The 26,547-nt window shown below is 50.2% G+C and overlaps 2 protein-coding genes across 8 annotated transcripts in view; both read left to right on the forward strand.

The window, feature by feature from the left end:
* Positions 1–19,416, forward strand: part of HDAC8 (histone deacetylase 8) — a 52,549-nt gene extending 33,133 nt beyond the window's left edge. For 6 of the 7 annotated variants that reach the window (XM_085324334.1, XM_085324336.1, XM_085324338.1 and 3 more), the window contains 2 exons: positions 10,957–11,062; positions 18,845–19,416. In XM_085324334.1, the coding sequence (XP_085180460.1) occupies positions 10,957–11,062; positions 18,845–18,853 (115 nt within the window). In that variant the 3' untranslated portion in view covers positions 18,854–19,416. Of the gene's footprint in view, positions 1–9,382; positions 9,545–10,956; positions 11,063–18,844 lie in introns of those variants that run through there. The other variant, XR_014898161.1, reaches the window with a different exon arrangement.
* Positions 19,417–23,996: 4,580 nt separating this feature from the next.
* On the forward strand, positions 23,997–25,062 carry CITED1 (Cbp/p300 interacting transactivator with ED-rich tail 1). Its single transcript, XM_085324238.1, has 2 exons — positions 23,997–24,097; positions 24,198–25,062. The coding sequence occupies exon 2, from the start codon at positions 24,207–24,209 to the stop codon at positions 24,687–24,689; it is 483 nt and encodes a 160-aa protein (XP_085180364.1). The 5' UTR covers positions 23,997–24,097; positions 24,198–24,206; the 3' UTR covers positions 24,690–25,062.
* Positions 25,063–26,547: the final 1,485 nt, after the last annotated feature.

A 26,547-nucleotide genomic window follows, 5' to 3' on the forward strand; every position in this document is an offset into this window, starting at 1 on the left:
AGATAACGGATTCTTTGCATGGTGAYGTCTGCATGCCTTAGATCCCCTCTGTGCCCTCAGGACAGTGCCATATCCTATTCCTGTTGGATAAGCCGTGTTCTGTGAAACATGTGGAAACTGATGATGAAAACAGTAAACGAGGTGGGGTGTTACACGGGACCCCTCTTTGCCACGTCACCTTGAGCTACCTGGAGCAGGTTGATCTTCCTCAATGAATGAGGATGGCAGGTCCGTTGGAATAATAGTATCTGTAGCACTGAGATTTCAAGTGATGAAGATAACTGTACCAATATTATGGATGGATTTTACATACATGCAGCAGTGTCAGCCTGCATCTTCTGAGCTTTTTGCCTGCTGAATATGATTCAACATTAAGGAACTTGTGGATAGGTTATTTTTACCAGTTCTTTCCATCATAGGTAGGTTATTTTTTGCCAGTTCTGTCCATCTTTACAGCATGTAAGCTTTGCTATATCGAGAAAAAATATTTTTTGCAGGAGGATTGCTAAAAGATACCCATAATAGTGAATGTTGGATTGGCAACAATTATCAGGACTTCTATTTTTAAAATAAATGAATTAAAAAAATAAACAAGCTCATGAAAACTAGAAATGGAAAAAAATAATTGCTTTAAGATACGAAACAAAGCTCCCGAAGTAAACTGGCACCCAGTGCTGAACATTCCCTTTTGTTTATGCTCTAGGGCTTTATCTAGGTTTAGATAATGGAAGCAGTTGGACTTCCACAGCTTCCTTTAGGAAAATTCCTCTTTCAAAAATGTTTCCATAACAGGAAGTGCTCAGATTTTCAGTTAGTTCCCTCAGTTTTGTTTTGTCCCAGTATTCCCRGTGCCATCAGCTCAGATTGCATCTACCTAGCTCTCAGGTCTTAAACCTTGTGATTTGAGACTCCAGCAGCTCCTTTTGCAGTGTATATATTTGGTTCTTGCCATCCTTTCTCCTCCAGTAAAACCTTTCTGGCCTTCCCTCATTTTAGTTGGAAACTGCATCTTCAGGTTTATAGCTTAATTTGTTTTCCTACTTTCAAGTAAAATGGGAAGCAGTGCAGCTGTGCAGCAGAACCATGAGTAATTTCTCCAGCTGATTCACACTTAATTGCTTGTTAGGTCTGTTCCTGAATTTCTGTTAGGAGAAAGACTGCGTTATAGAAATGTGCTGGTGATGTCCATGCTGGAGTTGCTGTTATCCTCATGCTGAAGTAGGGACAAATGCAACCACTTCTGATTATTCGGTCCTGTGTTTGGCTGAGGATGTCTGGCAGAAAGATTACAGCAGCAATAAACACCTTCTTTGATGTGGCTTCCAGAGACCACTCCATATCCTAGAAGGCTGAAGAGGAGAGCAATTGTGTTTTCCAAGAATGGAAAGGTCATTTGAAGCTCAACTACAATGTCCCCTCTCGATTCAGTCTAAGTTTGGATACTTAAGTAAGTGGAAGTTCCTTTTAAACACTGAGATACCACCATCGGCAGGGAGGCAGGAACCTTGGTGCAGTCTGACAGCTGCAGGCAATCTGCAGCTAAGCTAGCATCCTTCTTACTGTTTGTCCAGTTTTCTGCAAGATCAGAAGCCACAGTTTATCCCTGGCAGTCAATATTCCTCGCTGCCGTTAGCATCGCCTTTTAATTTGAATGTTCTCCCTAAGCTGGCTCCTTTCCATACAGGCCAAACTGCCTGATTGTGCTCTTAGGGGTTTTCAGCTTGAACTAACTGGATCAACTGAGGCTGCAGCCTGGTGGCTGCTTTACTCAAGCCATTAACTCTTCTTTGTTGCCAAGGTCCTCCAGGGTCTTCTCACATTTCCCTTTGTTTGCCTAGAGACAATTTCTTGTACTACTCACTAGGAAAGCGTACTTACCCAAGGTCCTGGGATGTGCCCCCCAAAGCCTTCAGGCCTAGGAAGAGCAAGAGCAATCTGCGAGCAACTGGTCACCTCTGATCACATCCTCATGTTAAGTGGTGGAAGTGTTCAACCTTGAGTATTGATCCAAATGAGTGAATYCAGCCATAATGATGAGTTAGCTGAGAGCTCTGATGGAGTCTGTCACCCTAACGTGAGCCTTTTTACCCTGTTCTGTGCACTGCCGTAAAAATGGGGAAAAGGTGCAAGTACTCTGGCCTGAAAGACTTTTCTTTGAGTCAAGGTAGAAGATTTGCCTTTAATCAGGTTGGGAATGGGGGGGCACCGTCTCTGGGAGACAAACCTAGACTCATTATAAGAAATATATAGAGAGGTTTATCCATGTGGATTTGTATGGGCTGGTTCAAACTGACATAACATTAGACAGGCCAACCTTTGGGCCTGAATTGTGTTTGAGCAATTACATATATTATATATACTGTGACCTGAAAATACCTTGAAAAGGAAGATCCTGTTTCCATCTGCATGGTAGACTTAAGGAGAGGGACTAGGGCTTGGATATGGAGTGGCTTTGCAGGCCAGTCTCGTGCACTGGTGATGGAAGTGTTGCCAGCCTTTRGTGACATTTCTGTACATCGCTGTGCTTTCTCAAGAAATAGAAGACTCTCTAGGGTACTGAAGCTGCTGCTAATTTCAGGCTTAGCCAAGTGCCAAAACTCCAGCTATTTCCAACTATCTAATAAAAAACGGTCAGAAAACCCAGCCTGCAAAGGGAAATTCTTTCCTTCTCTTTCAGCTTCAGGAAGAGCAGTGCAGTAAATTACCCTGTGACAGAGCTGGCCCTACAACGCAGCAACACAGTGCCCCTTGTGCCTGTGGCAGCTTCAGCCTTTCGCAGGTAGTTTTAAAAATGCTTACCCTCTTCTAAGATGCTGCAGATTCCACTATCTTCAAACACAAACCTATGTGGAGCAGTGGGAGTGAAGATTCCTTTGGGAGTTTCACATTTCTTGTGCCTTAAAGTGCACTATCCTGAAGGTACAGCAGTCAGAGAGCTGCAAGCTGCCTCCTTTGCAGGCCAGCACAAACATATTGTCAGGCAACTGCTTTGTTTGCCTCCTCAGAACCTAAAGTTTGCGGTAGGAAACATCTCTACGTTATTTCCCAGTAGTTGTTTTGCAGCTTCTCAGCTAATGCAGGAACCAATGCATCCGCCTGTCATTCACGGAGGAAGAACAGTCAACTGCAAACCTTGCCAGCTGGAGCTGTTTACCTGTCACCAAGAAATTAATAGCTGAGGCTGATAAATGAGTGAAGTTGTGAAAAGGCTGGTCCTTGTGTTGGATGTGATGGTTAGGGCCTGAGACCAGTAGGGGCCAGCTGGGAAAATGCTATTGCTTGCTCATTTGCAGAAGGCATGTACAGCCTGGCGAGTTGAGGGAGGACAGTTTTTCTTGATCAGGCTTCAAAATTGGCTTGTACATCTCTTCATTGCAGCTGGCAAAGAAAGATCCCTTTCTATCCCTTAAGCTCAGAGGATGTGAGGTTCAGTGCGTCTTTCCTTCCCAACTCCTGTCTTAGCAACTTTGGTCTTCACCTCTGTGGTATTCCTGCCTTTGGATATATTGATCTATGCCTAATAGTGTCTTCATGCCAAAGGAAACAAGTGTAGGGGTAGTGGAGGGCAAGAAATGATCATTTTGGCCTTTTCACCTATGATGTGATGAAGTTCGTTCGTGTTATGCTTGCYTCCTCTCCTGCTCTGCCTTTTATGTTTCCTGGTACCAGGCAGTGATGAGAGTGTAGAAAGTGTCCCAGCCTGCCCTTACCCCCTTCCCAGTCTCATCAACCCTGCCATGGAAATCTCCAGTGTTTGATGGAACTCATGGGAGGTGCCCCATATCAGGGCTTCTTTATGGTTTGACTTATTTGGCATATTGCTCAGTCTTCTGGTGAGGGGGTTGCACAGGTCCTGCTATACATCAGAGCAGGAGTTCAAGATCTACTAGCCTCTCACTGCTGAGTGAGCGTGCAAGACCTGTGCTGGGGCCAGTGTGGGAGAGCTTATGTTGATGCTATTTGTGCTGTGATTCTCCATCAGAAAAGGTGTTCCTCCAGGACTGGGGACTTCTCGCTTTCCAGGAGCACTGAAACAAGAAAGCAGCATGGTCTGGTTTCTGATGAAAGCTGGAAGTACGTACTGGTGCTAATCTCTCCTGGAAGCATGCTGCTGAACCYTGGCTTTTGGGACACAGCATGGTCAAAAATGTTGATGTGCAACAGCACACACACATAGGTCCTTAGCAGAGGGAGATTCCCCTGTAATAAGGCACCCACAAGAAGCACGGAGGCAGATGTACAGGTCTGGTGATCAGGTTATTCTGACAGAGAGCACAGTGTGAGGGAGCTCCCTATGCAGATGCTGATGGGAAGAAGAGCTCAGGTCTGGCTTCTTGAGACCTCTATGCTGTTCAAGGGCAGAATAATGCAGCCACAGCCTGGATTGTTCTGTCAGTGTTTTCCTGCCCCTTCACAATGAAGAGCTGCATATGAGCATGGCAGCATGTGACCCACACRCTTGATTTCCACAGGAGAAGTTTGGAGGTTTGATTTGGATCTTTTAACTCTGCGATGCCGTGGGAATGCCTGTCCAGGTGTTCAGTGGGTTGCTGTTTGGAGCAGATGAACTCCATCCAGCAACTCGATGCCCAAGATATGAGTGTCCTCCCCTTTCCCTCAAGGGTTTCTGCACATTACGCAGTGTGGCCAGGACCCTCGTTCTGCCAGGCTGCATTTCAGCATGGCTGCTGCATTTCAGCTTGGATGTGGGGCATGGCTGTGCRCTCTCTGTTTGACCTCATTTGAAGTGTGGAGAGAGGTGCTTCAGCACTTAGCTCACACGCGCGTAAGACTGCACAGCCACTACTGCTCCACAGGAAAGCCCSTGTGCCTTGAATGAGGATCAGACTGATTCTGAATCTCAAAGCCATCCCTGCTCTTCCCAGGCCAAAGAAGGTTGCCCAGCTCTGTTGTGAATAAGCACCTTTTATGATAGGGTGCGTTGGAGAAGTGCCTCTAACCTGAATGGCGTATAGGTGCCCTATTCTAAAAGGTTTGCGTTCAATCGTTGTTTAAAAAGCCACAACATAWGCCAGGAAAGCCAAGTGAAAACAAAGCAATACTTTATCCCACTCTGCATCTGCAAGATGGCTATTGACTTGTGGAGGGCTGGGACGAAGTTGGGATGAAGCTCCCATTCTCTGTTTTTGCCCGAGAAGGACGTTCTAAGGAACTGGGCAGGTTTGCTGATGGAGGGGGTGGAAGTAGGTGGCCAGTATAGTAGTTGTTCTCTGCCAGATGCTTCATGTACAGATGTGAACGCACACTGCCATCTTTCTGAGCCCGCAGGGAAGTAACTTCCAGGTCTTCTGTGCCTTCACTTCTTGCAAGGAGACTTGAGCTTGTTGTTAAAGTTAAATCACTCTTTACAAGTTGCCTAAGGGATGAGCCAGCTTGGGAATTGAGAGCTAAAATAATGTAGGAACTTTTGCACTCTTGTTTCTCCTTACRGCTCTGCATTACCACAAAGCTATCTGGGAGACAGTTCTTTGCTGATCACAGTTGTCACAGAATTAGATAAAAGGCAGTAAGATGGGTGATGGGAACTGCATGTTTTTGAGGACAGATTTTGGAGGAATGCTTGACATCATCCTTGGGAGCCCTAGCCCATCTTGTTCTGCCATTTACTGAATTTAATATGTACTTTATCTTTTTCTAGCAGATTGGTCTTGCCTCAGACATGATAGAGGGGAGTCAGGAGCTAGGCAGTGCTTTGCCATTGCCTTATTGCAGTGCCTGGACAAGGCACTTTCCAATGTGATATTCCCATCAGCTTTTTTGTCTGTATTAAGTGCATAGTTTAGACCTTATAGACCTTAGGTCTCTGAGGGAAGACTGTGTCTTACCATGTATTTGTTTAACTCCTAGCAAGTGTGGCACTCACTCTGATGGAAGTCCTTCTCTTACCTTTAGTTGCTGCTTGGCTCACTGTATTCAGAACAGACTTTCTTTTCCCCCCTTAGAAGATACTAGCTGAAGATAATGTATTCCTCACCTTACACTTATTGCAAGTTTTATGCTAGTGCTTTGAGGGGCTGCCTGTTTCTTGCTGTTTTGCAATTGAGAATGAAAGGTTATTGTCTTGCATGAACTTTGCAGAGCCTCCAGAGAAAAACTTCCAGAGTAGCTACAGCTGACAGGTTTTGCATGTTTTGGGAGTCCTTCTGAGCTGTACATTTTTTGCCCTCTGTAATCTTTCCCTGAAATAATCCAGGTTGCCTGCATTGTGCTGTAGGGATAAGTTAGCATATATATGGTACACCGGTTAAAGCAGATTTGAAAAAAAAAAAAAAAAATCCTGATGGTGGGAAATTGGCTGGGAGTCTAATGGGCATGTCAGATGAAATACTTAGACGGCTATGAGATAACCTGAAGGGAAACRGTATGTACTTTCTGTGTGTGCATGTATATATACGTGTATGTTTTTACGCTCGCAGAGCTGATGTCCATTTGTCAGATTCCCAGGTTTATTTTGCTGCTTCTGGCAAGGAACTGCTAATGATTTAATAGCTTGTCAACACCTATGTGCAGAAACAAAGGTTGGTACTTCCTGATTTCGTATTTTCTTTGCTTTAAATAGGAATTCCTATTCTGATTAACRTGAAACCTGGAAATTGAGCTGTCAGACTGGGCAGCTTTTTGCGGTCGGCACAAAGTTCCTGAATGTGATCAGCTTGAATGCAATCCAGGCACCGCTTTCCTGCTATACAAACCCTGAGCTCTTCTGGCCTTTCAGAGGAAGCTGCTTCAAGTTCATGGCCTGGGACAGAACACTGCTGAAGCACATTGCCATSAAGTAGCTAGGTTGTTTTGCTCTCGATGTATTTCTTTTTCCCAATCAGCCAGGTTTAGCATGTCCTTTCAGTGATGAGAGGCCAAATTCCATACAGTTATATTCAGCACTTTGCTACTTTCGCAGCATTGGGAAGTTTGAGGATTTTTTCTGAACAAGTCCAGGTCCTGAAAATAAGTCGCTATGAGAGAAAGGCAATATTCAGGGATGGGAAACTTGGAGGGGTTTGGGATGGTTCCTTTTTAATTCATGATTTTGTGGAGAAAGGCTTGGAAACAAAACTACTGTGGTCTTGAGTTCCGGAAAGCATTTGACTGAGCAGTAGTATGATAGTGTTTAAATACTCTTCCAGTATCTGGAAGGACCAACACAGAATTTCTTTGAAYGTCCAGTGCTGACAGTGTAGTGGGTTGTATTCCAGTTGTAGCATCCTCCAACTGGTACCACTGATCCATTGGTACTGAAATCAAGGAGAGAATTTAGACTTTTATGTGATATCTGTATTTTTTTTTTATTTGCTGTTGGCGTAGTTGTCAGATCTGGCAATATTCACAAGAAAGTACCCCTCCCCTTTAAAAACATTATTACTTCTGCCCTTCTTAAAATTTCTTCTCTTTGCCTTTTATTTTCTGTTTCTCACTCTTTTCCTGGCCTCTACGCCTACTTGTTTCTTTCTTCAACACTTTTTTCCGTGCAGTCCCTCCACATTCCCATCTCTTGAACCGTTGCTCCCACCCTCTTTCGGACCATCAAAACAATCAGCAGTCATGCAACCACACTGGGCATTGCTTCTTTCTCCGGGACACCCTGCTGATGGGAGGGAAGACATTTCCAGTCCCAGGTATGCCTCCCACTAGTTTAAACTTCAGGTCCATCTGGTCTGTTCAGGGCTTTCGAATTGCACATCAGACACTTCTGCTCCTCTGGTCTGCTCTTTCAGAATGTGTAAGTTTTAAAAGGGAGAGGTTGTGAGTTTCCAGGTGAGCTGCTGATTCTGGCAGGAATTTTTAGCTTTCCTTTTCAGTCTTGGCTTTCATTGCTGTTTTTTCGTCTCTGAAAATCAACATTTTTTTCAGCACTGAGAATAATATATTTTCCCCTGTGATAACTAAATGGTTGAGTAAGAAGGACAGACACCTGGTTTTGTCACTGGAGAAGTGTGGGCTTTTCTACTTGTTACATCCTCCTTGTTCTGCCAAATGAAGAATTAAAACGAGTCTTTTTCTGGAGCACTGAAAACCTCCTCTTGAATCCCTTCCAGGACGCAAGGGAGTGGATCCAAGGTGCTTGTACCTCTTTTGCAATAGCTTCAGAAGTACTAAGGCCTAAGCCTCGCTCCTTGAAATGAATGAAAGTTACTAGTTTGGTTTGGAGGATTTTCTACTCTGAGTCCCTATGGCTGATCAAAACAAGTGAAATCCCAGGTGCTGCTTTTGCTTTTCTCCACTGATGCGTGGCCAAGAGGATTACTTTTGTTGGTGCTCTCTCAGGGACAAGCAGCACCTCCCCTACAACTATCAGAGGTGGTCTTGTCCTCAGATACCCGCTTGTCCCGTGGGCAGAACTTCTTGCCACCAGGGCATGGGAGCAGAAGTGGGCAGGGGCTCCTGCGTTTGTGTCTGTGCCCTGCAGGCTTGTGTCTCGACCTGATTTTCAGCGCACTTGAGCTTGTGCTTGGTCTGTGACCTAGATGATTGGACATGCATTTTCTCCTGCCATGTGGAGAGTAGTCTCAGGCAGAGAGGCAGGAACATGTTAAACAGCTGCACCTGTTTGCTTCAGAGCATGTGCGTCAAACTCCTGGGATAAGTCATTTCAAGATTGCCCAAATTTGCCCTGCTGACCTGCTTTGTGGTGAATGGGGTAAAACCCAGCCAGCTTCTCATGCTCTTCTGCATTACTGTCCCCTTCAACCCATGCTGGGTAGCTCAGCACATGTAGCTGTTCTTCAAGATATTAGTTATTTGRTACCAAAATCTTCTCAACTGCAACAAACCACATCAGTGTAAAAGCTACGTAGCCCCAGGTACTTTTGCCCTTTAATATAGATCTTGGAAGCCAGTTACCTGAAGCTGTAGTTTTGTTCTATTTAACTTGATGCCACTGAAATCACAGGGAGATGCTAAATGATGCCTTCATCAGAATTAACTATGCCTCAGGTTTGAAGTAAACCAAAAACACAGGCTGCTGTGCCACTGCCTGTGTAACCAGCAACTTGTGCAGCTGAGACCAGTTACTGTTAAATCTAAAGCTTCTGCATTTTTAGCATGTTGTTTCACAAAAGCTGCAGTCAAGATTTTATATGTATTTCCTTTTCTCTTTCAAATAAGACAACTTATGTGGTTTGTAGAGTCTGTGAGCTTTGCCAGCAGAGCCTGTATGCGTTTGGAGTAGCTGTTGCCCGCACACACTACATGAGCAAACTGAAACCAGACTAGTGCTCTAGCTCTCAGTGAGGACTTCCCCAAAAACATAATTACTTCTGCTGTAGCCATTTTCAGTCTTTTTAAGCTGAAAAAATGTTCCGCGTTCTCTGATATCAATATTTCAGCATATATTTTTTCATTTCCCCAAATGATTTATCGACAGAGATGAAGGAAGAAAAATGCGTGACTGTTTTAAGAAAACTGTGGAAACAGTCTACTTGAAAAATATGTCAGTCCCTGGACTGCCTGTGGAGCAGCGTGGAAAAAGGAAAGTTAGTCYGCTAATTAGCTAAGTGTTCGTTCCCATGCAGTATGATACAGCCAGGTAAGCCTCCCATTCAGACTAGCCCTGGGTCCAACTCTGATTTGAATAGTCCCTGTAATTCTTTAATCAGCTAAGAGCAATCAGAATGTAATGCAGCTTCCTGCTGCCTTGCACAGGTCTGAGAGACAGACAGAATCTCATTCTGATAGTGCTGAAAACACAGATGAAATTAATGACTCACTAAAAAGGAAATATTGCACTTTTTTTAATCAGCTGGCTGGGTTTACGTGACCAAGCATTGTGCAAATGAACCTGTGTATCTGTCAAAAATCTGCCTTTTACTCCTTTTTTCAACAGGGTATTGGGTTATCCCACAGAAAAGTCTGGCAGTCATAGGGGCAGGCAGCAAGTTTCCTGCCCTGACTTGGCTGCCTTGCCCACTCTGCACAAARAGCTGATCTACTTCCAGAGCACCTCCTTAGCACTGATTCATGGCCTTGTAAAGCCAGCATGATTTCAGCTTCAAAATACTGGGTTGTAACCTGTARCATTCAGGAGCCATTTTCATTTTCCTTGGCGGTACTGACGTAGAATGAGAGCCACTTGGAGAGGCTTTTACCTCTGCCAGTGCAGATGTCAGTCTTGTGTTGCCAGATCTGCCACCTTCCAGGTGACCTTTAAAGAAAACCCCAACCCTGTGCATCACTGAATCACCTTGGGGGACTACAATGCCTTGAGTTTTCCTTTCTTTGATAAATTAAATCTAGACTAGCTCTCCAAGGGATGGAATTATGGAGTGGAATATAGAGGATACCCCTTTCCATCTAAGTGTGAGGCAACATGTCTGAGTGCAACTTTACAGCTGAATTCTTAACCCTGGCACATCTGCTTCTTTGCTCAGTGCTGCATGCTTGTGAAATAAGACTTCTAGTAATAATTTATAGTATTCTACATGATCATGCAAAGGTGCTGTAGATCTTCTCATCCAGACTTAGCTGCACAATTCCAGCAGTCAGTTGGGAGAGGTACGTTATTAATGTTGAAGTGCCCTGATTTTACATCTTTCAGGTGCTGGAAGATACACCAGCAGAGCATTTGGACTATGCAAGTTGGAGTGGGGAACTAAAAGGAAGGATAGGCAGCATTTCAATTTTGTTCATAAAAAGATCAGATCTGCAGGTAACCATGTGTTTATTAGGTGTCAGTGGCTTTCCCAGGTAAGGCAGGGGAACAGACACGATATTGCTCATGGCTTCAGCATTGAGCTCTGCTTCCCAGGAACTCAAATCATTAGTAGTTGCTGACTGCAAGTAGGCAGAGGTACTGCAGAAGCACGTCTGACGTAGTTGAACTACATGCGCCCCTCAGAAGGAGAAAATATGTTTTCCGTTTTTACAAACAGGTACCCATGGGGAGCCATCCTGCAGCCTCGCCAGCCAGAGATCTCTCTTTTGACTCTCCTCTTTCTGCAGTTTTTCACAGAGTATGGTCCTGATTAYGTGTTGGAGATCACACCAAGCTGCAGACCAGATCGCAATGAGCCACAGAGAATTCAAGAAATCCTCAATTCCRTCAAAGGTGAGTTGTCCACCCTAAGCTAGCTCTACTGGTTCAAGGGGAGGCCGATGACTTCCTGGTCCTTTCARAAAGCACTTAAGAGAAGCTCATTGGAGTCTTTCTTGCTGACTGGAAAGCTGAACCCTGTTTGCTTGAACGCTCATACAGTGTCATCTGTCTCCTGCTTAACTTGGGATTCTGAGTGCTGTGGGTCTCTCTTAGCAAAAGGTGCCATTGCCTTTCCTCTATTAGGGYAGTCCATGGGCAGGGAAGGAACATGAGGCCTGCTTATTAACTTCTCAGTGTTTAATAAAAATGTCAGTGGACACAAGTGTGATTACTAAAGTCAGAAGGATATGTACCTCTTTGTAGCAAGGTAGGTTAAGTAAGTGCATCTGTGAATGCACGCTACAAGTGTCTGTCAATCTTCATTTCTAACAGAAACAAAACATCTGATTTCGGGAAAAAGCAGGGGATAGATTTACTTATCCTTTTCCTGGTATCTTTATCCAGTTTCTAGGATTCGGTGGTTTTGGGGCTTCTTAAGCCAAGGATAGGTGTCAGGTGCGTGTTGGAGATCCAACAAGGAACCTGACCTCCATTAATTCCTCTATTCATCTTCCAGACTCATTTATACTTTGGGTGCTAACATATAGTGTAGAAGCAAGTGTTGTGGCTGGAGTGTACAGAAGTACTTTCTTTTGTGTAAACCTTGGTGCTGGGTAATTTCACTGGATGTCGTCTTGTTCTTATATAGTGAGAAACAGGAAGTAACTAGTTCCTGTTCACTTTCCCAATGTCAATCTGTGATTTCTTAGACCCATYCCGCACTTCCACCACCATCTCTTTTCCAAGCTGAAGGATCTCGGTTTGTTCCATCTCTATAAGCAGCCCATCTTCATCTTGGACTAACTGGGCCCAGCAGCAGTTATTTAAACCCACAGAGCTTGCTGCAGTTCCTAAAGATGCAGGACTACTCTGTGATCCTAACTGAAACAGTTTGGGCCATATCTGTTCCTTTCTTTGCCCAGGGGCATAAGAAAATGTTGCTGTTGATTTCAAAGGCTGTTCAAGTTCTGAAGGGATATTGCTGTTCAGAGGTAGTGTAGAAATTAGAAAGATGTCCTATCTCCTTGTAGGAGAAAAAATGGGAGTTTCTATTTCATTATTTTTTAAGTGCAAAAGTGCCTAGTTTATAATAGCTTTACACAAAGTACCATGAACCTTCTCAGGCCTAGCTGGAAATGTGTAAGTGCCATGTGTCACACGGTCAACGRGACTTTTGCATCCACTGACTTTGAGAAAGGAGACAAAGAACAAAGGTGGTAAAAGTCAATTGAAGTTGATTAGATTTTTACAGGGGACCTATTTTCATCGTCTCAGGCATAGTTTGCAAGAGGTGGTGGAACAGGCTGGAACAATGGCAGTATCCGGTGAACACACATTTGTACAGAGCACTGGGGACACATCTGCACTGTGCCTCAAGAAAAGGCTTCAGGGCCTACTGTCTTAGGAGCGCTGAGAGCATTTCATGAGAAAGAGGCCTCYGAAAAGTCAGCTCAGCAGATCACTGTCCTGGGGACAGCTGCTGCTCTAGAAATCCATTGTGTTGGGGAAGAAGAGGAACTAAGAGGCTCACTGTGACGCCAGCTTGAGGAGCAGATGATCATCCCCTCTATCCTGTCACTACACAGCCCTCAAGGTTAGGAATGCCTTGGAGTTCTGAGATCTCCCGATCTGTGGCTTGTGGTCAGTGCTTTGGTATTAAAACTCCTCGGGGACAGCCCTGAGGAAAGAAGAGGACTTGGAGCTACTTTGGCAGTTCTGTTCATCTCCTCTGCCAGCACCAGCTCATGAAGCCTGTTGAGGAAGGCAGGAGGTTACAGAAAAGATGGCAGGTAAGAAGAAAAAAATATCTGAAAGCCCTCACTCTGCCTGGCCACATCTGGGCGGCTCTTGAGAAAGCARCGGGCAGTGAGTGGACTCAGATCAAATGGACTGTTCTGGCAGGCCTAGACTGTCCTGTATGCCATGCTTTGTACTTTACAGGATGAGTCCTTGGGAATGGACCAGTTTAATAGGAGCCACATGCCCAAACTCTTTTAAGACCTGGGCTCACAGACAGCCTAAATTAAAGCCAGTTTTTATTGAAATCTTCCCAGCATAGGGACTGCTGCCCACAGTGTCTGGTAGTGACTTGGGTTATGTTTCTGTTGGCTTGTCAGGAAGATTTTTTTTTTTTAAAGTAAAATGAGGTTTGTAAATAAATGGCATCACTGTAAATAAACAACTGTGATGCAAGATGAATTATTTGCTGAGTATGATTGCATGTATCATCAGACTCAAACATACATGCCCGCACAGGGAATTCCTATAGAGTGGGGCAGCTAGTCACATCCAAACAGAAAAAGCCATGTGTGTGCACTTAGAGCAAGTTTCAGCCTGTTTGTAGGGCAACTACTGTGCCAATTACCCTGCAAGGAAGAGAGAAATCTCTTAGTGCACTGCCTGGAGCTGGGAGTTAAAGTTTAGGTGCAGAAGGACCTTGAGGCTGCACAGTGCCGAATGAAAAGCAGATGCTTTGAGGGGAAGTGTTCCAGCTGCTTATTGTGCATGTTTTTCATTCCTTCTAGTACCACAGTTGTCTGAGTTGAGGAGAGAAGAGAGTTCAGCATATTTAGCTCCTCTGCTGCACCCTGTCTAGCTTTCTGAGAGAACCTCTTCTCTGTTCCCCAGTCTAGTTTTGCCTTCCAGATGCACTTCCCAGTTGCAGACAATAATGTTACCACGGCTTGGTGGTATTCATTTGTCAACTAAGCTGCAGTAACCACGTGTGTGTTCCTCACCTTTTGCAAGCCTGACATAGAACRCTTTACCTTCCTCTACCTCCTTGGTTTAAATCATCGCTTGTTTTCATCAGAAAGTCCAAATTCTGCATGTTAATGCCATAAGCTCACATGCTCCTCCTACATCCAAGTTCAACTGGAGCTTCTCAGTTACACAGTACTTCTGTCCACATCACAGTGAACCCTGCAGAGCAAAAACATCACTGACACACACTGTCAGCTGTAGCACAGGTCTTTTCTCCAAGGCAGTGCTTTGCCCTAGAGCAAAGTTCCCGTCCTTTGATGCCCAGAGGGCAGTGGTGCTCTTAATTAGATCAAAGCAAGTCAAAAAGCAGCCATGTCGTCTTGTGTCTTACAGACGGAAAAATAAAAGGCAGAGGGTTAGATTCCATGCTTGCTGAAGTAGGCTTGTAAACAAGGAACACTACCAACCTCACCTGGTTCATGTTCAGCCAGCTGTGCACTGTCCTCTGTGAGGCACTACTGCCTAGGGAAGAATCTCAGATCTTCAGGACTGGTTTGCACTCATCCTTTGGAGGGAGGTGACTTTGATGTGGATCTGCCAAAATGTTTCTTTGGGCCTGTCCAGTCCACCCCGTGATCACAGCTGCTCTGCACTGAGAAACTGCACTCTGTTATTTACAGTTCCCCCAATCCTTTTGTTCCCTACAAATGATAATTTTTGCTTCCTCCTAGTATTGTCACAAAAGATTAGTCCTCCCTTCTTACTGTCATCTGCCAAACTGCTACTTGGAGCATGAGATGCTTGTTTATAAATCCTGTTCCCTACCACTTGGCCTGTGGGCTGTTAAGGGAACTACAGGTCTGGAGCCTTCCCTTCTGGTCTCAGAAAAGCTGCTTATCAGACTGCCTCAGAAGCAGGAAGGTGTAGAGGCTCATGGAGACATGAAGAATATAACTGCCCAGAACAAAGATTCTTGGAGATCATGCCCTCCCTCCTGAATGTCCCTTCTTCAGCATCAGATCTGAGAAGAGGACCAGGGCCTCTGATCATTGGAAACAGGGAAGGGAAGGGAAGCAGGGCCCTTGGGGGTACGCTGTGCCTGGATGGTACCTCTCTGTATCCTCAGTGAACGTTTCCAATACAGCTCACAGATGGTTCCCCTGGGAACCAAGTGCATTTCTGAAAATGCTGCAGCAGCACGGCCACTGCACGTGCTTGATTTGATGGGATATGTGTTTTGAAGGAGGATTCGGTGTTTGTAGAAGGAAATGGATTTAGTGGTTGTGGATTTGTAGGAGAGGCAGACATCTGTATTCCCTGCTTGCACCTTTTTAAGGAGCCAAGTGTGTCCTTAGCTGGAGCAAGTGTGTTCTGGGCCCCATCCTSTCTGTCCTATTGGTGAGGGCTTCTCCTGCCTCATCATCATCTGACTGTGYGAGGGTCTGTGGAGGTCCCCTGTGGCTTAAGGCTCCCATGACTGAAGGCTGCCTTCTCTCTCATCAATGCTAAAATCACAGGGATTTTAGCCTGATCTGATCCCTGTTCCTGGTTCTTTTGAAATCCTTTTCAGGAGGACTTTCCCCTCGCGCCCTGTTCTTTTTGTCTATGGGCGAGCTGTGTGTTTCAGAACGGCTCAAAGGGCTGGCTGCAGACCCAGCACTTCACAGACTGTTGTTTTCATAGTCAACATTGGTGTCACAGGTCAACACACAGTCAGAGGACTGCAGCAAAGCAGGTCAGAGCTGGTTGTGTGTATCGGGGATCTTCCCCCACAAGTGTCAACCCTGTGCTAGATGTGGACAGCCATGGCTGGCACCCAATCTTTAACACCCTCTCCTGTCAACAGAGATCAAGAAAACTTGAAGAGGTTTGACATGCCTTTGGCCTCTGCACAATTCCCATTCAGCCTGACCTCAGAGGAGTCCTCTCTGGAAAAGAAGTTTCTGCCCAGTCTTTTGAAAGYCTGCAGCCCCCGTGCAGGAATGAGCTGTATGCCTGCTGGTTGGCCCAGCGTGGTCGTGGTGCTCAGAGGCTGGCTGGCTGAAACACATGCTGGGCAAAGCAGCAGTGATCCAAAATGCTTGACAGGCTCCCCAAAGAATAGAAAATAAAACAGTTCCTTGACACTGCCAAAAGCACACAGTAAGTGGGAGCAGAGGCCTAGCCCCCAAACCATTAAGCTGGGGAAACATGGGGATGTAACAGAGACCAAAGTATCCCGCTCCCCAGTCCTTGTTTGTTTTTCTTTACTCTCTCTTTTCATTATAGCTTTTGTTTGAATTATTTAATGAATATAAATCAGCTAGTGAAATCAACAGTGAGGCAAAGGAAGCTTAGCAGAGCCAAACTCTTTGTCTGCTTGGGATGGGGTCTGAGATGCTGAGTCTTGGTCCACGCAAGGGGTTGGCCAAGAGAGACCCTCATTGGTGTTTGACTAGTCCTGCTTCATAGGCACCATGTGCCCCAGGCCTTGCCGTGTTTTCCTCCGTGGTGGCTGGGCTGCAGGAAGCCTTCCTAGCAAAGCCAGATCTCTTGGATAATCTGGGGCTGTTGGTCAAGACCGAAAGGCTTCCCAGCTGGTGTTGCACAAGGGTAAAACAGAGCAGGAGGCTGTGGGTGGTAGAATTGGGGAKTCTCTCTGTCGTGCCACCTGATGAAAGCAAAATGCACAACTGGCAGAGAGGAGAACAGAGAAACCCCTTTCCTCACTGCGCAGCYGCCGGGAAGAGGCTCTAGAGGATGCTGTTGCCCTACCATGCTGCTGGTTGTGTTTCAGTCAGCAGGTGCCTGGGCTGCTGTCGAGGCAGGCAAGACARCTCTCCTCTGTCCCCAAGCTCTCTTCCTCAGCTCCGTTGCCTGCAAAAATGGCCTTGCCACTGCGCAGCTGCACTGCACTGCTGTTAATTCTCAGCATCACTTTGCTGCCTGCTTGGCTGCGCTGGGCTTTCCATCCCAAGCTGCTCCAGCAGTCACCACCCCACCTGCTGTGCAGAGCAGTTAATATGAGTGCGGTGCATTCAGTCCCATGGCCTGCAGTAAAAGGCTTTATGATCTGCTTGGGATGTGAAACAGCATGTCTAAAGGGAAATTGTTAATTGTGAGGCAGTCAGGGGGGAGACGGGGACTGCCAGCCCAAGCCTGCAGGCTCTCTTTAGCGAGCTTAGCTATTACATAGTTGAAGGTAACTGARTGTCGACTGCCAGATGCTTTGCCCGGGTCCTTCAAAGTCCTAGCTACTCTTTCTTGTTTCGAGCTTAAAGAGAAGCCCTGGGCTGCAGTTGGCAGAAACGTGTATAGTGTCCCTGGGACCAGCTCGCACTGCACTGGTGTCTTTGTGTTGTCCCTTGGGGCAGAGCCAGAGATGCTTTGCTCTCCTCAGCTTTGCTCTCCCTGCTGTCTCTGCCACTCTCCGGGTGAGAAGAGGGGACAGGGGTGTCTCATGCTACGTGAAAGTCACTGTTAAATGTGAGCCAGGCAGTACTAGCAGGCTGTGGACTGCAGCAGTCATGCGGCCTGGTGCTTCCTAGAGGGGAGGCACTGGCCACCCCTCAGCAGGATTCTCTGCATCAGGTGTGCTGGAGGAAACAAGGCTTAAAAAAAAAAAAAAAAAAAAAAAAAAAAAAAAAAGAAAAAGAAAAAAGAAAGAAAGAAAAGAAAAATCTTCCCTAGATGTTGTCAGGAGTTGGGACTGTCCTCGAGCCCTGCTGGCAGCAGTGAGCCTGAAAGCTTCTGGAGCCCAGGACTGGTAGCTGTCTGAGCCTTGCAGCTTTGTGTGGTGCCCATTCCTGTCTGTCTCTGCCTGTCTGTCTCTGTCTGTCCCATCAGCCTGCGCAGGAGGAGCCAGAGGCAGGAACACAGGGCTTTGCAGYGATTTTTCATTCTAGGTGCATGTTGTGATGTGTCAGTGTTAGAGTAAGAAGAGGTGGATTGGGAGATGCCATGGCTCTGGGTACCCAGGAACTTTTGTTCTCAACCACAGGCCAGACCCAGGGAGGACACGTCTGCCCTGCTGATAGGCAGCTCTGTTGTGTCTGGCAGAGGAGGAAGGGCAGAGCTGTCCAGATGGTCTGCAGAACATCAGAAACCTTGGAGAGAAGGGTTAGACCTTTGGGCTCAACTTGCTCTTGTGTGCAAAGGTGCTCTCCTGGGAGGAGAGAGAGATGTGCTGCTCTCATTGAGAGCATCTCTGTGCAGTTCTGGGCAGGGTGTCCCCAGCTCTGTGTGTCCCCTCAGATCCATGCCTTCCAGCACCAACCAGCCTTAGTGATTTAGAGCTGATGCGATCTGCCACTGTTTGGCTTTTTGGTTGCAAGGCTCGGATCCGTCCCTTGGGTGCCTCCAAGTTGAAGGTCTTTCCCTATCCTTCACAGTGGGGTGATATTCCCAGGGAGGATTGATAGGATATGCATGGGCATAACTCACTTATCCTCCATGTCATGCTGCAGCATCATTTCTAAGCTGGAAGAGTTGGATCTAGTTTGTACAGTGCTGGCAGCATATCTGTCCCAGGGGAGGTGGACAGGGCAGCAGGAAATGAGTGTTCCCATCCGCTACTGACCAAAAACTTCCAATCCAGTGACTAGTCTACAGGAAAAACTCTTAATGGAAATAGTGGCAGAGTCTCCCTTTGGCAGATCCCCAAATATAATTTGAAAGAGGGTGAAAGCCTCTGTGAAGGGAACAAGATGTTGGCTGGCCAGCCGGGTCTGTGTGGAGGTCGAGTTTCCTGTATTGCTTCCCAATTTCTCAGGCCTGCTGGCRGAGAGGGAGGAGGTAGAGTCCCCCTCGCAGAGGTAGCAGCGTTCAGCACTGCAGGAATACRCACCCTCCTGGGGTACGCACAAGGAGGGAGAGGGGGAGTTACTAGGAGAGAAAACCCACTGCAGAGGCCTGTATAGCCAGCAAAAACTTCACCTGCCCAAGTTGAGCTAACCCATCATGGTTAAAGTTAGTCTCAGTGGAAACATCTTTTCTRCCTTCTTTTGCCTGCAGGGAATCTGAAGCATGTCGTTTAGCAGCRAAGGAAAGGTCAAGCGTCCACAGGAGTGTTTCCCTTGTCGAAGACAGCGTGTTTATGTGAGCAGGCTGGTGGAGAGTGTGGCTGCGGGGGAAGTTCGACAGAAATTTCTTTCGATTCATTGGTTGATTGATTTGTTTCTCTTCAAAAAAGAAAAGTTGTCGAGCATCACGGACACCATGGCCCTCCCTGGGCAGGAGCACGTGGGCCTCGTGGCTCCAGCCTTCCCGTGCCAACAGAGCCTCACTTGCTCCCTTCTCTTKCCTTTTTTAACAACACAGAGTTTATTCTCTCGGCTGATTTTAATGGTTTTTAAGAGAGGGGCTGCAAACCCCTCCACAACTGGGCACCAGCACCAGCTTTTACCATGTTGCCTTCCTGGCAGGACCATGGCCTTCAYGTGCAGCCTCTGAGACGCCCACCCAGGCAGAGGTGCTGAAGGCCAGCCAGGACCCAGGACACTGGCTGTGCCTGTTACCCGCAGAAAATCACAGCCATTGGGTTTTATACAGTTGGGCGTTTTTATAAATAAAGTACTTGAAATACCGCTACCCTTTCTTTTCTTCTCGTGTCCACCCTGCCTCTGGGGAGCCAGTGCTCTCTTGTACAGCACCTACCATGGGGCATTCTGTCAAGGTCCCACAGTCTCTCCAGAAATGAGAAGATGCGAGGTCAACCCAAAGAGGGGAGCCCTTTCTACTGTGTCCTTCCCYGCAGCCCATTAAGGCCAGGATCTAGCTCCCCTCCTCCCCCAGCCTGGTCCAGCTTGTCTCATAGCCTCACACCAGTTGCAGGCCTCTCGTGGAGCTGTACCTATGGGGTATTAGATAAAAGCTTGCTCCTGCTTCCCCTTCTCCACTGGACAGTTACTTTGTGATCACCAAGAGCTGGAGTAGGGGTCCCCCAGTAACATCTGTCCTTGCAGCAGCCCCTGGTTGCATATAAGCCCCCAGTGCTGAAGCCACTTGGGAACCAGGCTCATCTTGGGGTGATGGCAACACTCCACACCCCCATGGCTGAGGTTGCTGTGATGAGCCCAGCAAGGTACCCCTGGCTGCAGACCCTCAAATCGGGAGAGCTGCCTTTGGATTTGTGACTGTCCCTTCCAGCTCCACCGGTGTAAGGCAGCACAGACCACCATTCATGGTGACAGGTRGGCTCCCAAAATCCTATGCAAAAGGGGCCAGGCCTGAAGGATGTTGTCTAGGGTGTCAGGGAAAGAGATGCAGAGCAGCTTGGCAGTTGCTGTCCTGGGAGATCTCACATGTGACAGAGGCTTAGGGGAAGCATTTGACCCTCTGGATGCCCCRGTCCCCCCTTGATGGCTGTTACTCAGAGCCTCCATGCAGGGGGCAAGTAGGCTGGCACTGGGGCAGATTCCCCCTGGTACCTGGCCCGGCACCCTGCCAATGGGGCAGGCCAGGGACTATAGCCTCTGCTGGCCTTGTCCCCTCGTTCACCTGGTCCGCAGGGCTTTTATTTGTATCCTTTCTTTTTAAAGATGTCTAGCTGATGTGGGAAAGCAAATTTCCTGTTGCTTTAATTAGATTGTATTGGAATAAATAGCAAGACGAGGGGACTCCCAGCCTGGCCTGGCTTTGTTTTGATCTCTTGTTTTTCGTTTCTGAGGCAAACAACAGGAAATCCAGCATAGATGGAGTTCAGCTGCATGTGTCCCTGCGGACTGACTGGTGACCCTCGGCCTCTTTCTGCCTCCCTGCAAGATGCTGACTCTGGGGCCGAGCTGGCTTCTCGGTGCTGGAGGTGGCCCATCGCTCCTCTGGGAGCTTTGGTCCTTTAACAGAGAAAAATCGGATCTGGCTTAAAGCGGGGCCCTTGCTTGGCCATTTTCCCCCTTGTGGTTTGGCAGATTTTACTCAGAGCCTGGCAGTAGCTGCAGGAAGCCCCTGCGCATGGGACCGTGTAGGCACATCAGTGCAGTGATGGAGGGCTGGGCCACGCCGAGGTCTTCTTGCTGGGAGACAGGCCCTGGCAAGGCCTAGATGTGACCGCCTGGGGTGGCTGGATTTCTGCGGGGCTGCAGGGTGGAGAGACTCTGGCTGTGTCCTGCGCTCTCATCACGGAGCTCATCACACCCCGTTCCTTCCTGGGTGGGACGAATAGGGCCCAAGCTTAGGCACCAGCCTTGCAGGTCTGCAGTTGTAGCACAGCAGGGGGTGGGTGAAGGAGCTCCATGGGCTGTCCCTCCTCTGCCCCATGCTCAGGGATCACAGCTGCTCTGACACCTCCTGCTTTTCAGCCTGGCACTAGGCATGGTGGTGTTTGGCACCTGTGCTTTCAGGTAGGGGAGGCTCTGACCCACACCGACCCTGCAGGTCTTGCCCAAAACCTTCCCACAGACAAACCAAGGGAAGCAACTGTGCTATCTGCCGGAGTCCACTGGCAGTCCAGGAGGACAGCTCAGGGAGGGTGAGCTGCCTCTCCCTCTGCTCTCTGCCCCCAAACTCAGAAGCTCAGCCAGGCCTAGCTTTCCCTGCCTGCAGTAGTGCTGAAGGGGAGACTGGGCACTCAGGACATGGGATCATGTGCACAGGTCGGTGGCAGGAGGCTCAGATAGCCATCAGCGCAGCTCACCTGGCCAAAGCATCTCCACATCCAGAGCTGTCACCTGTCTGTCAGCCCCATGAGTCATTTAGACAAGAAGAAAGTGGCACATGAAAGAGCAGGTAAGGTGTCCTGCCACCCCTCCTGCACTCGTCTCTGAACCCTGTGTGCTCTGCTCTGCGGTCTTGCACAAAATTACTCTGAGAGCTGTGGGAGCTGCTTTGGGACCTCCAACCCCAGGAAAGAGACTGGTGGAGGTGAGCTCTTGGTGGGAGCAGCCAGCCTGCTGCAGTATGTGCTCAGCTTCTGGGAAGCGGGCAGGTTGGTCCTGAAAGACTGCAGAAACACATTCCCCTTTCCCAAGGATGCCCTGAGCCACATCCAGAGGGTTGTGATCTGTGGCACAGAGTCTAGTTGGAGGCCTGTGGCTAGTGGAGTCTCCCAGGGCTCAATATTGGGTCCCATCCTGTTCAGCTTCTTTATCAGTGACCTGGATGAGGGGACAGAGGGCCTCCTCAGCAAGTTTGTGGATGATACCAAGCTGGGAGGAGTGGCTGACACACCTGAGGGCTGTGCTGCCATTCAGAGAGACCTGGACAGGCTGGAGAGCTGGGCGGAGAGGAACCTCACGAGGTTCAACCAGGGCAAGTGCAAAGTCCTGCTCCTAGGGAAAAATAACCCTAGGCACCAGTACAAGCTGGGGGCTGACCTGCTGGAGAGCAGCTCTGCAGAGAAGGACCTGGGAGTGCTGGTGGATGACAAGTTGACCATAAGCCAGCAATGTGCCCTTGTGGCCAGGAAGGCCAATGGTATCCTGGGGTGCATTGGGAAGAGCGTTGCCAGCAGGTGGAGGGAGGTGATTCTGCCCCTCTATTCAGCCCTGGGGAGGCCTCGTCTTGAGTACTGCATCCAGTTCTGGGCTCCCCAGTACAAGAGAGACATGAAGCTACTGGGGAGAGTCCAGCGCATGGCTACGAAGGTGATCAGAGGGCTGGAGCATCTGCCCTATGAGGAACRRCTGYRAGAGCTGGRCCTGTTTAGCCTGGGGGAGAGAAGACTGAGGGGGGATCTTATCAATGTGTATAAGTACCTGAAGGGAGGGTGTCAAGGGGATGGGGACAAACTCTTTTCAGTTGTCCCATGTGACAGGGCAAGAGGCAATGGGCAGAAACTGAACCACGGGAAGTTCCGCCTGAACGTGAGGAGGAATTTCTTCACTGTGAGAGTGACGGAGCACTGGCACAGGTTGCCCAGAGAGGTTGTGGAGTCTCCTTCTCTGGAGATCTTCAAGGCCTGACTGGATGCAACCCTGTCTAAGATGCTCTAGGTGACCCTGCTGAGTGGGGAGGTTGGACTAGATGATCTCCAGAGGTCCCTTCCAACCTTACTGATTCTATGATTCAGAGCATGGCAGGAGCAGCGTAGTCCCCAGCCAGGAATGCCCATGTCCACTGGCCAGAGCCAGATGGGAAGTACATGTTAGGGACAGCAGGAGCAGAGCTGAACCTGGCCACTATCTTGCTATCTTCATAGCTATTTTCCATGGGAAAATCCTGCTCCCCATCCCCAGCCAGACCACACTCTTAGTTTCCTCTTGCCATCCCTGTACCAGCGCACAGCTGGGTATCAGTGCTGCAAACTGGCCATAGGGATGAGACGCTCATGCCCCACAGTCCCAGGCAGCCCACACACTCCTGCAGGAAGCCCCATGTGCTTTTTGCTCTGGTCCAGCCTCCCCTTTCCCAGCTCCTCCTTGGAAAAAAAAAGGGCCAAGACTTAAATGTACCAAAAACTGGAAAAACAAACAAAGAGGAAACCCCCTAGCATCAAACAGATAGGACTTTAAATAGCATTAGGTGAGGGATCGCAGAGAGAGCTGCACTCAGAGGGCTGGATGGAGCCATGTGTAGAGATACGGTACCCAAATATGACAGGGTCACCTGCCTGGAGGCAGCTGGAGAAGGCAACTCATCTGCTATTTGTGTCCAGGTCCCTGGGTGCTGAGGGGCGTTCAGGGCTCAGCTTGGTGCAAAGTGAGAGAAGCGCAGAGTGAGACCCACTGGGGAGCGGGTACCCCAGTTCTCTCCACTGACCTCCCCAGCACAATGTCCCCCCTCCAGCTGGCTGGTCAAGGCTCATGTCACCCTCCCCAGCCCTGGTACCAACTCCCCCCTCCCCCTTCTGCCCCCAGCCTGCATGGGGAGAGCATTGGGGGGGGGGGGCTCAGCCCAGGGCAGGGAGGAAACACTGGGGTTCCCAGATGGGTAGAGGGCTCAAGGAGGGACCCAGGCTGGACTAAGGGTACAGGGGGGCTGCGAGGCAGGCAGGGGACAAAGGGTGTCGCAGTCTGGATGGCGGGGACATGTGGGGATGCTAAGGCAGGGCGAGGAGGACAAGGAGGGCCTCAGCCCGGCCGGGGGCCGCTCGGGGGCCGGAGGAGACAGGCGCTGCCGGCGCCGCCCCAGGGGCCGTCCTGTCCCGTCCCGTCCGTGGCAGCCCTCCCCGCGCCGTCCCGCGCCGTCCCGTCCGCCGGCCCCGCTCCGCTTCGCGTTTCCCCGCGGCCCCGCCGCGCCGCGGCCGCTATAAAGCCGGGCGGCAGCGGCGGCGGCGGCGGCAGCGGCGGCGGCAGAGGAGCAGAGYGGAGCGGCCCCGCCGCTGCCCAGGTAAGCGCGGCCGCGGCAGCGGGGCACGGGGGGCTGCTGGCGCCCCGCATGGGCTGTGCAGGCTGCCGGGCCCCGCTGAGCCCTGCCGTGTCCCCCGCAGGCCCCGGAGATGAGCTCCCTGCTGGCTATGAAGGACCACAAGGTTGTGACCATCCTGCATTACCCCGGCGTGGGCATGAACGGCAGCAAGGCCAGCAGCGGGCCGCGCTTCGCTGGCGTGGCGGCGGTGCCAGCCTCGGCCGCCCCGGCACCTGTGAAGGCGTCCTCCTTCGCCCTGCAGACGGGCCCCCATCTCCTGGCCAGCATGCACCTCCAGAAACTCAACAGCCAGTACCACACCATGGCGGGGCCCCCAGCTGAGCCCAGCTCGCGGCCCGCCTGGGGCTTCGGGGCTCAGCCCCTGGGTCCGGGGGCTCTGGCACCCTCAGCTGGTACCCACGGCCCTGGCATCATCGACTCAGACCCTGTGGACGAGGAAGTTCTCATGTCTTTGGTGGTGGAGCTGGGCCTCGACAGGGCCAACGAGCTGCCAGAGCTGTGGCTCGGGCAGAATGAGTTTGACTTCACTGCGGACTTCCCAGCTGGCTACTGAGGTCGGGAGGCGCCTGGACTGGGAACACCAGGGCTGGTTGCCATGAGAGTGCTCAGCTTGCTGGCTGCCCAACCCCTGCAGTGGCCGGGTCCCTGCAGGCAGCTTTGTGCTCCTGAGATGTACTGGGTGCGCTAATGTGCCCAGCTGCTGGGGCTGCCCTGCCTGCGGGCAGGGACAAGGGATGGGGCCAGAGGCAGGAAGGGAGCCCTGTGCATGCACAGAGTCAGGCTGGTGCAAGAGGAGCTTGGGAAGGGGCTGCCCTCAGGGCTGGATGATGGTTTGAGCAATGGAGGGGCTGGTTTGCTGTGGCCAGACTGGTGGAGGTCTCAAGTAGCTGTTTAATAAAATCCTAAAGGACTTGTCCTGCCTGGCAGTGCTCTCTCGCTGCTGTGCTCAGCACCAGGTGTTGGGGGGTGGCAGGTCCCTGTCCTGTTCTCTGCAAGGGGTGTGTGTGTGTGCTGGAGCCCCATCCTCCTCCCTGCCAGGGAAGTTCTGGGGGGTGGCAGGCCTTCGGGAGCAAGCAAGGAGTGGGAGGAGAGCTGGCAGGCACAGCCTGTGCCTTCTGCCCACCTGTTTCCCACCCTGGGCTCTTACGGGCCAGGCTATGGCTAGTTTGGGAAAGTTCCCAAACTGTACCCATGCTTGCTGTACCCATCTCGCCACCCTGCACTGCCTGCAAGGAGGGGGCAGCTTCCCCATCTTGTCCTGCTGCATCCCTGCATGAGGAAGATGCTGTGGGGCCCCACCAAGGTCTTGCAGCCAGGAACATCATGCTCTGGGGCTGCAGCCTCCTGTAACAGGGTGCCTGGCTCCAACCTGCTCCACAGAGGAGCTGCTCTGCTTAGTTCTCTTCCTGGGAATGAGGGTATCACTACAGTGCTGCTGCCTGTACCAAGAGCCCCATTGCACTGAGCAGGGGGATGCTGGCCTCCCCAGGGAGATCCGATGGGCTGTGGGGGACCGCTGGCTTTGCAACCTGCTTCCCAGAGCTGATGCTCAGGCCCTGAGTGAGATTTGAGTCGGGTTTGAGGAGTCAAGTGAGGCCAACGGGATCTCAGCTCCATCCTGTGGCTGTAGCTGAAACACCCGGGCAGATGCCGATGCTGCAGGCGAGGAAGCCTCCCTGTCTAACGGCGGGCAGCAGCGGGGAGGGCAGAGGTCCCGCACAGTGCTGTGGCTCCGTTCTGGCGCAGATGAGGCCACGCCGCTCAGCGTGAGCCCTCAGGGCAGCATCCTGCTGAGCGAGCCCCATGCGGCTACCGGGCTCACCAGGCTGAGACTGGTGAGACGGCTGAAGGGCTTTAGGACAAGCCAAAGTCTCCAAGTCCTTTGGCACCTCCATCGGGGTGATGTCTGACTCCCCGACACCCCACTCCCAAATGACAGCCGCCACAGAGGTTGAAAGCGAGGTGGAGGATGGGGGCTGCCCCCCAGCCACGGAGCGGCAGGAGGGCTCAAGTCTGCACGCTGTGGACGTGGAGAGCCTCTTGCCCTGCCCGACCTTGTCCCCACGTCCCACCTTGTCCACCCGGGGGCAGGGTGTGTGTGGATGCGGGCTCCCAGCTGCAGCTGGTGGCGTGGTCACAGGCACCGGTCTGTGGCACGTCCCAGGTGGGACAGGCTGCCTGCCCGGCCGTCCGGCCCTGGGAACTGCCCCGAGCTGGGGGCAGCACCACGCCACGGCGGGGCCCCCAGCCGAGCCCGGCTCGCGGCCCGCCTGGGCCTTCGGGGCTCAGCCCCTGGCCCCGGGGGCTCCGGCACCCTCGGCCGGCACCCGCGGCCCTGCCGTCGTGGWCGAGGAGGTTCTCATGTGTTTGGTGCTGGAGCTGCGCCGCGGCAGGGCCAGGGCGCTGCCGCG

Source organism: Rhea americana, unplaced genomic scaffold, assembly GCF_003343005.1.
Source record: "Rhea americana isolate MKP2758 unplaced genomic scaffold, rheAme1 scaffold_90, whole genome shotgun sequence".
Classification (NCBI taxonomy): domain Eukaryota; kingdom Metazoa; phylum Chordata; class Aves; order Rheiformes; family Rheidae; genus Rhea; species Rhea americana.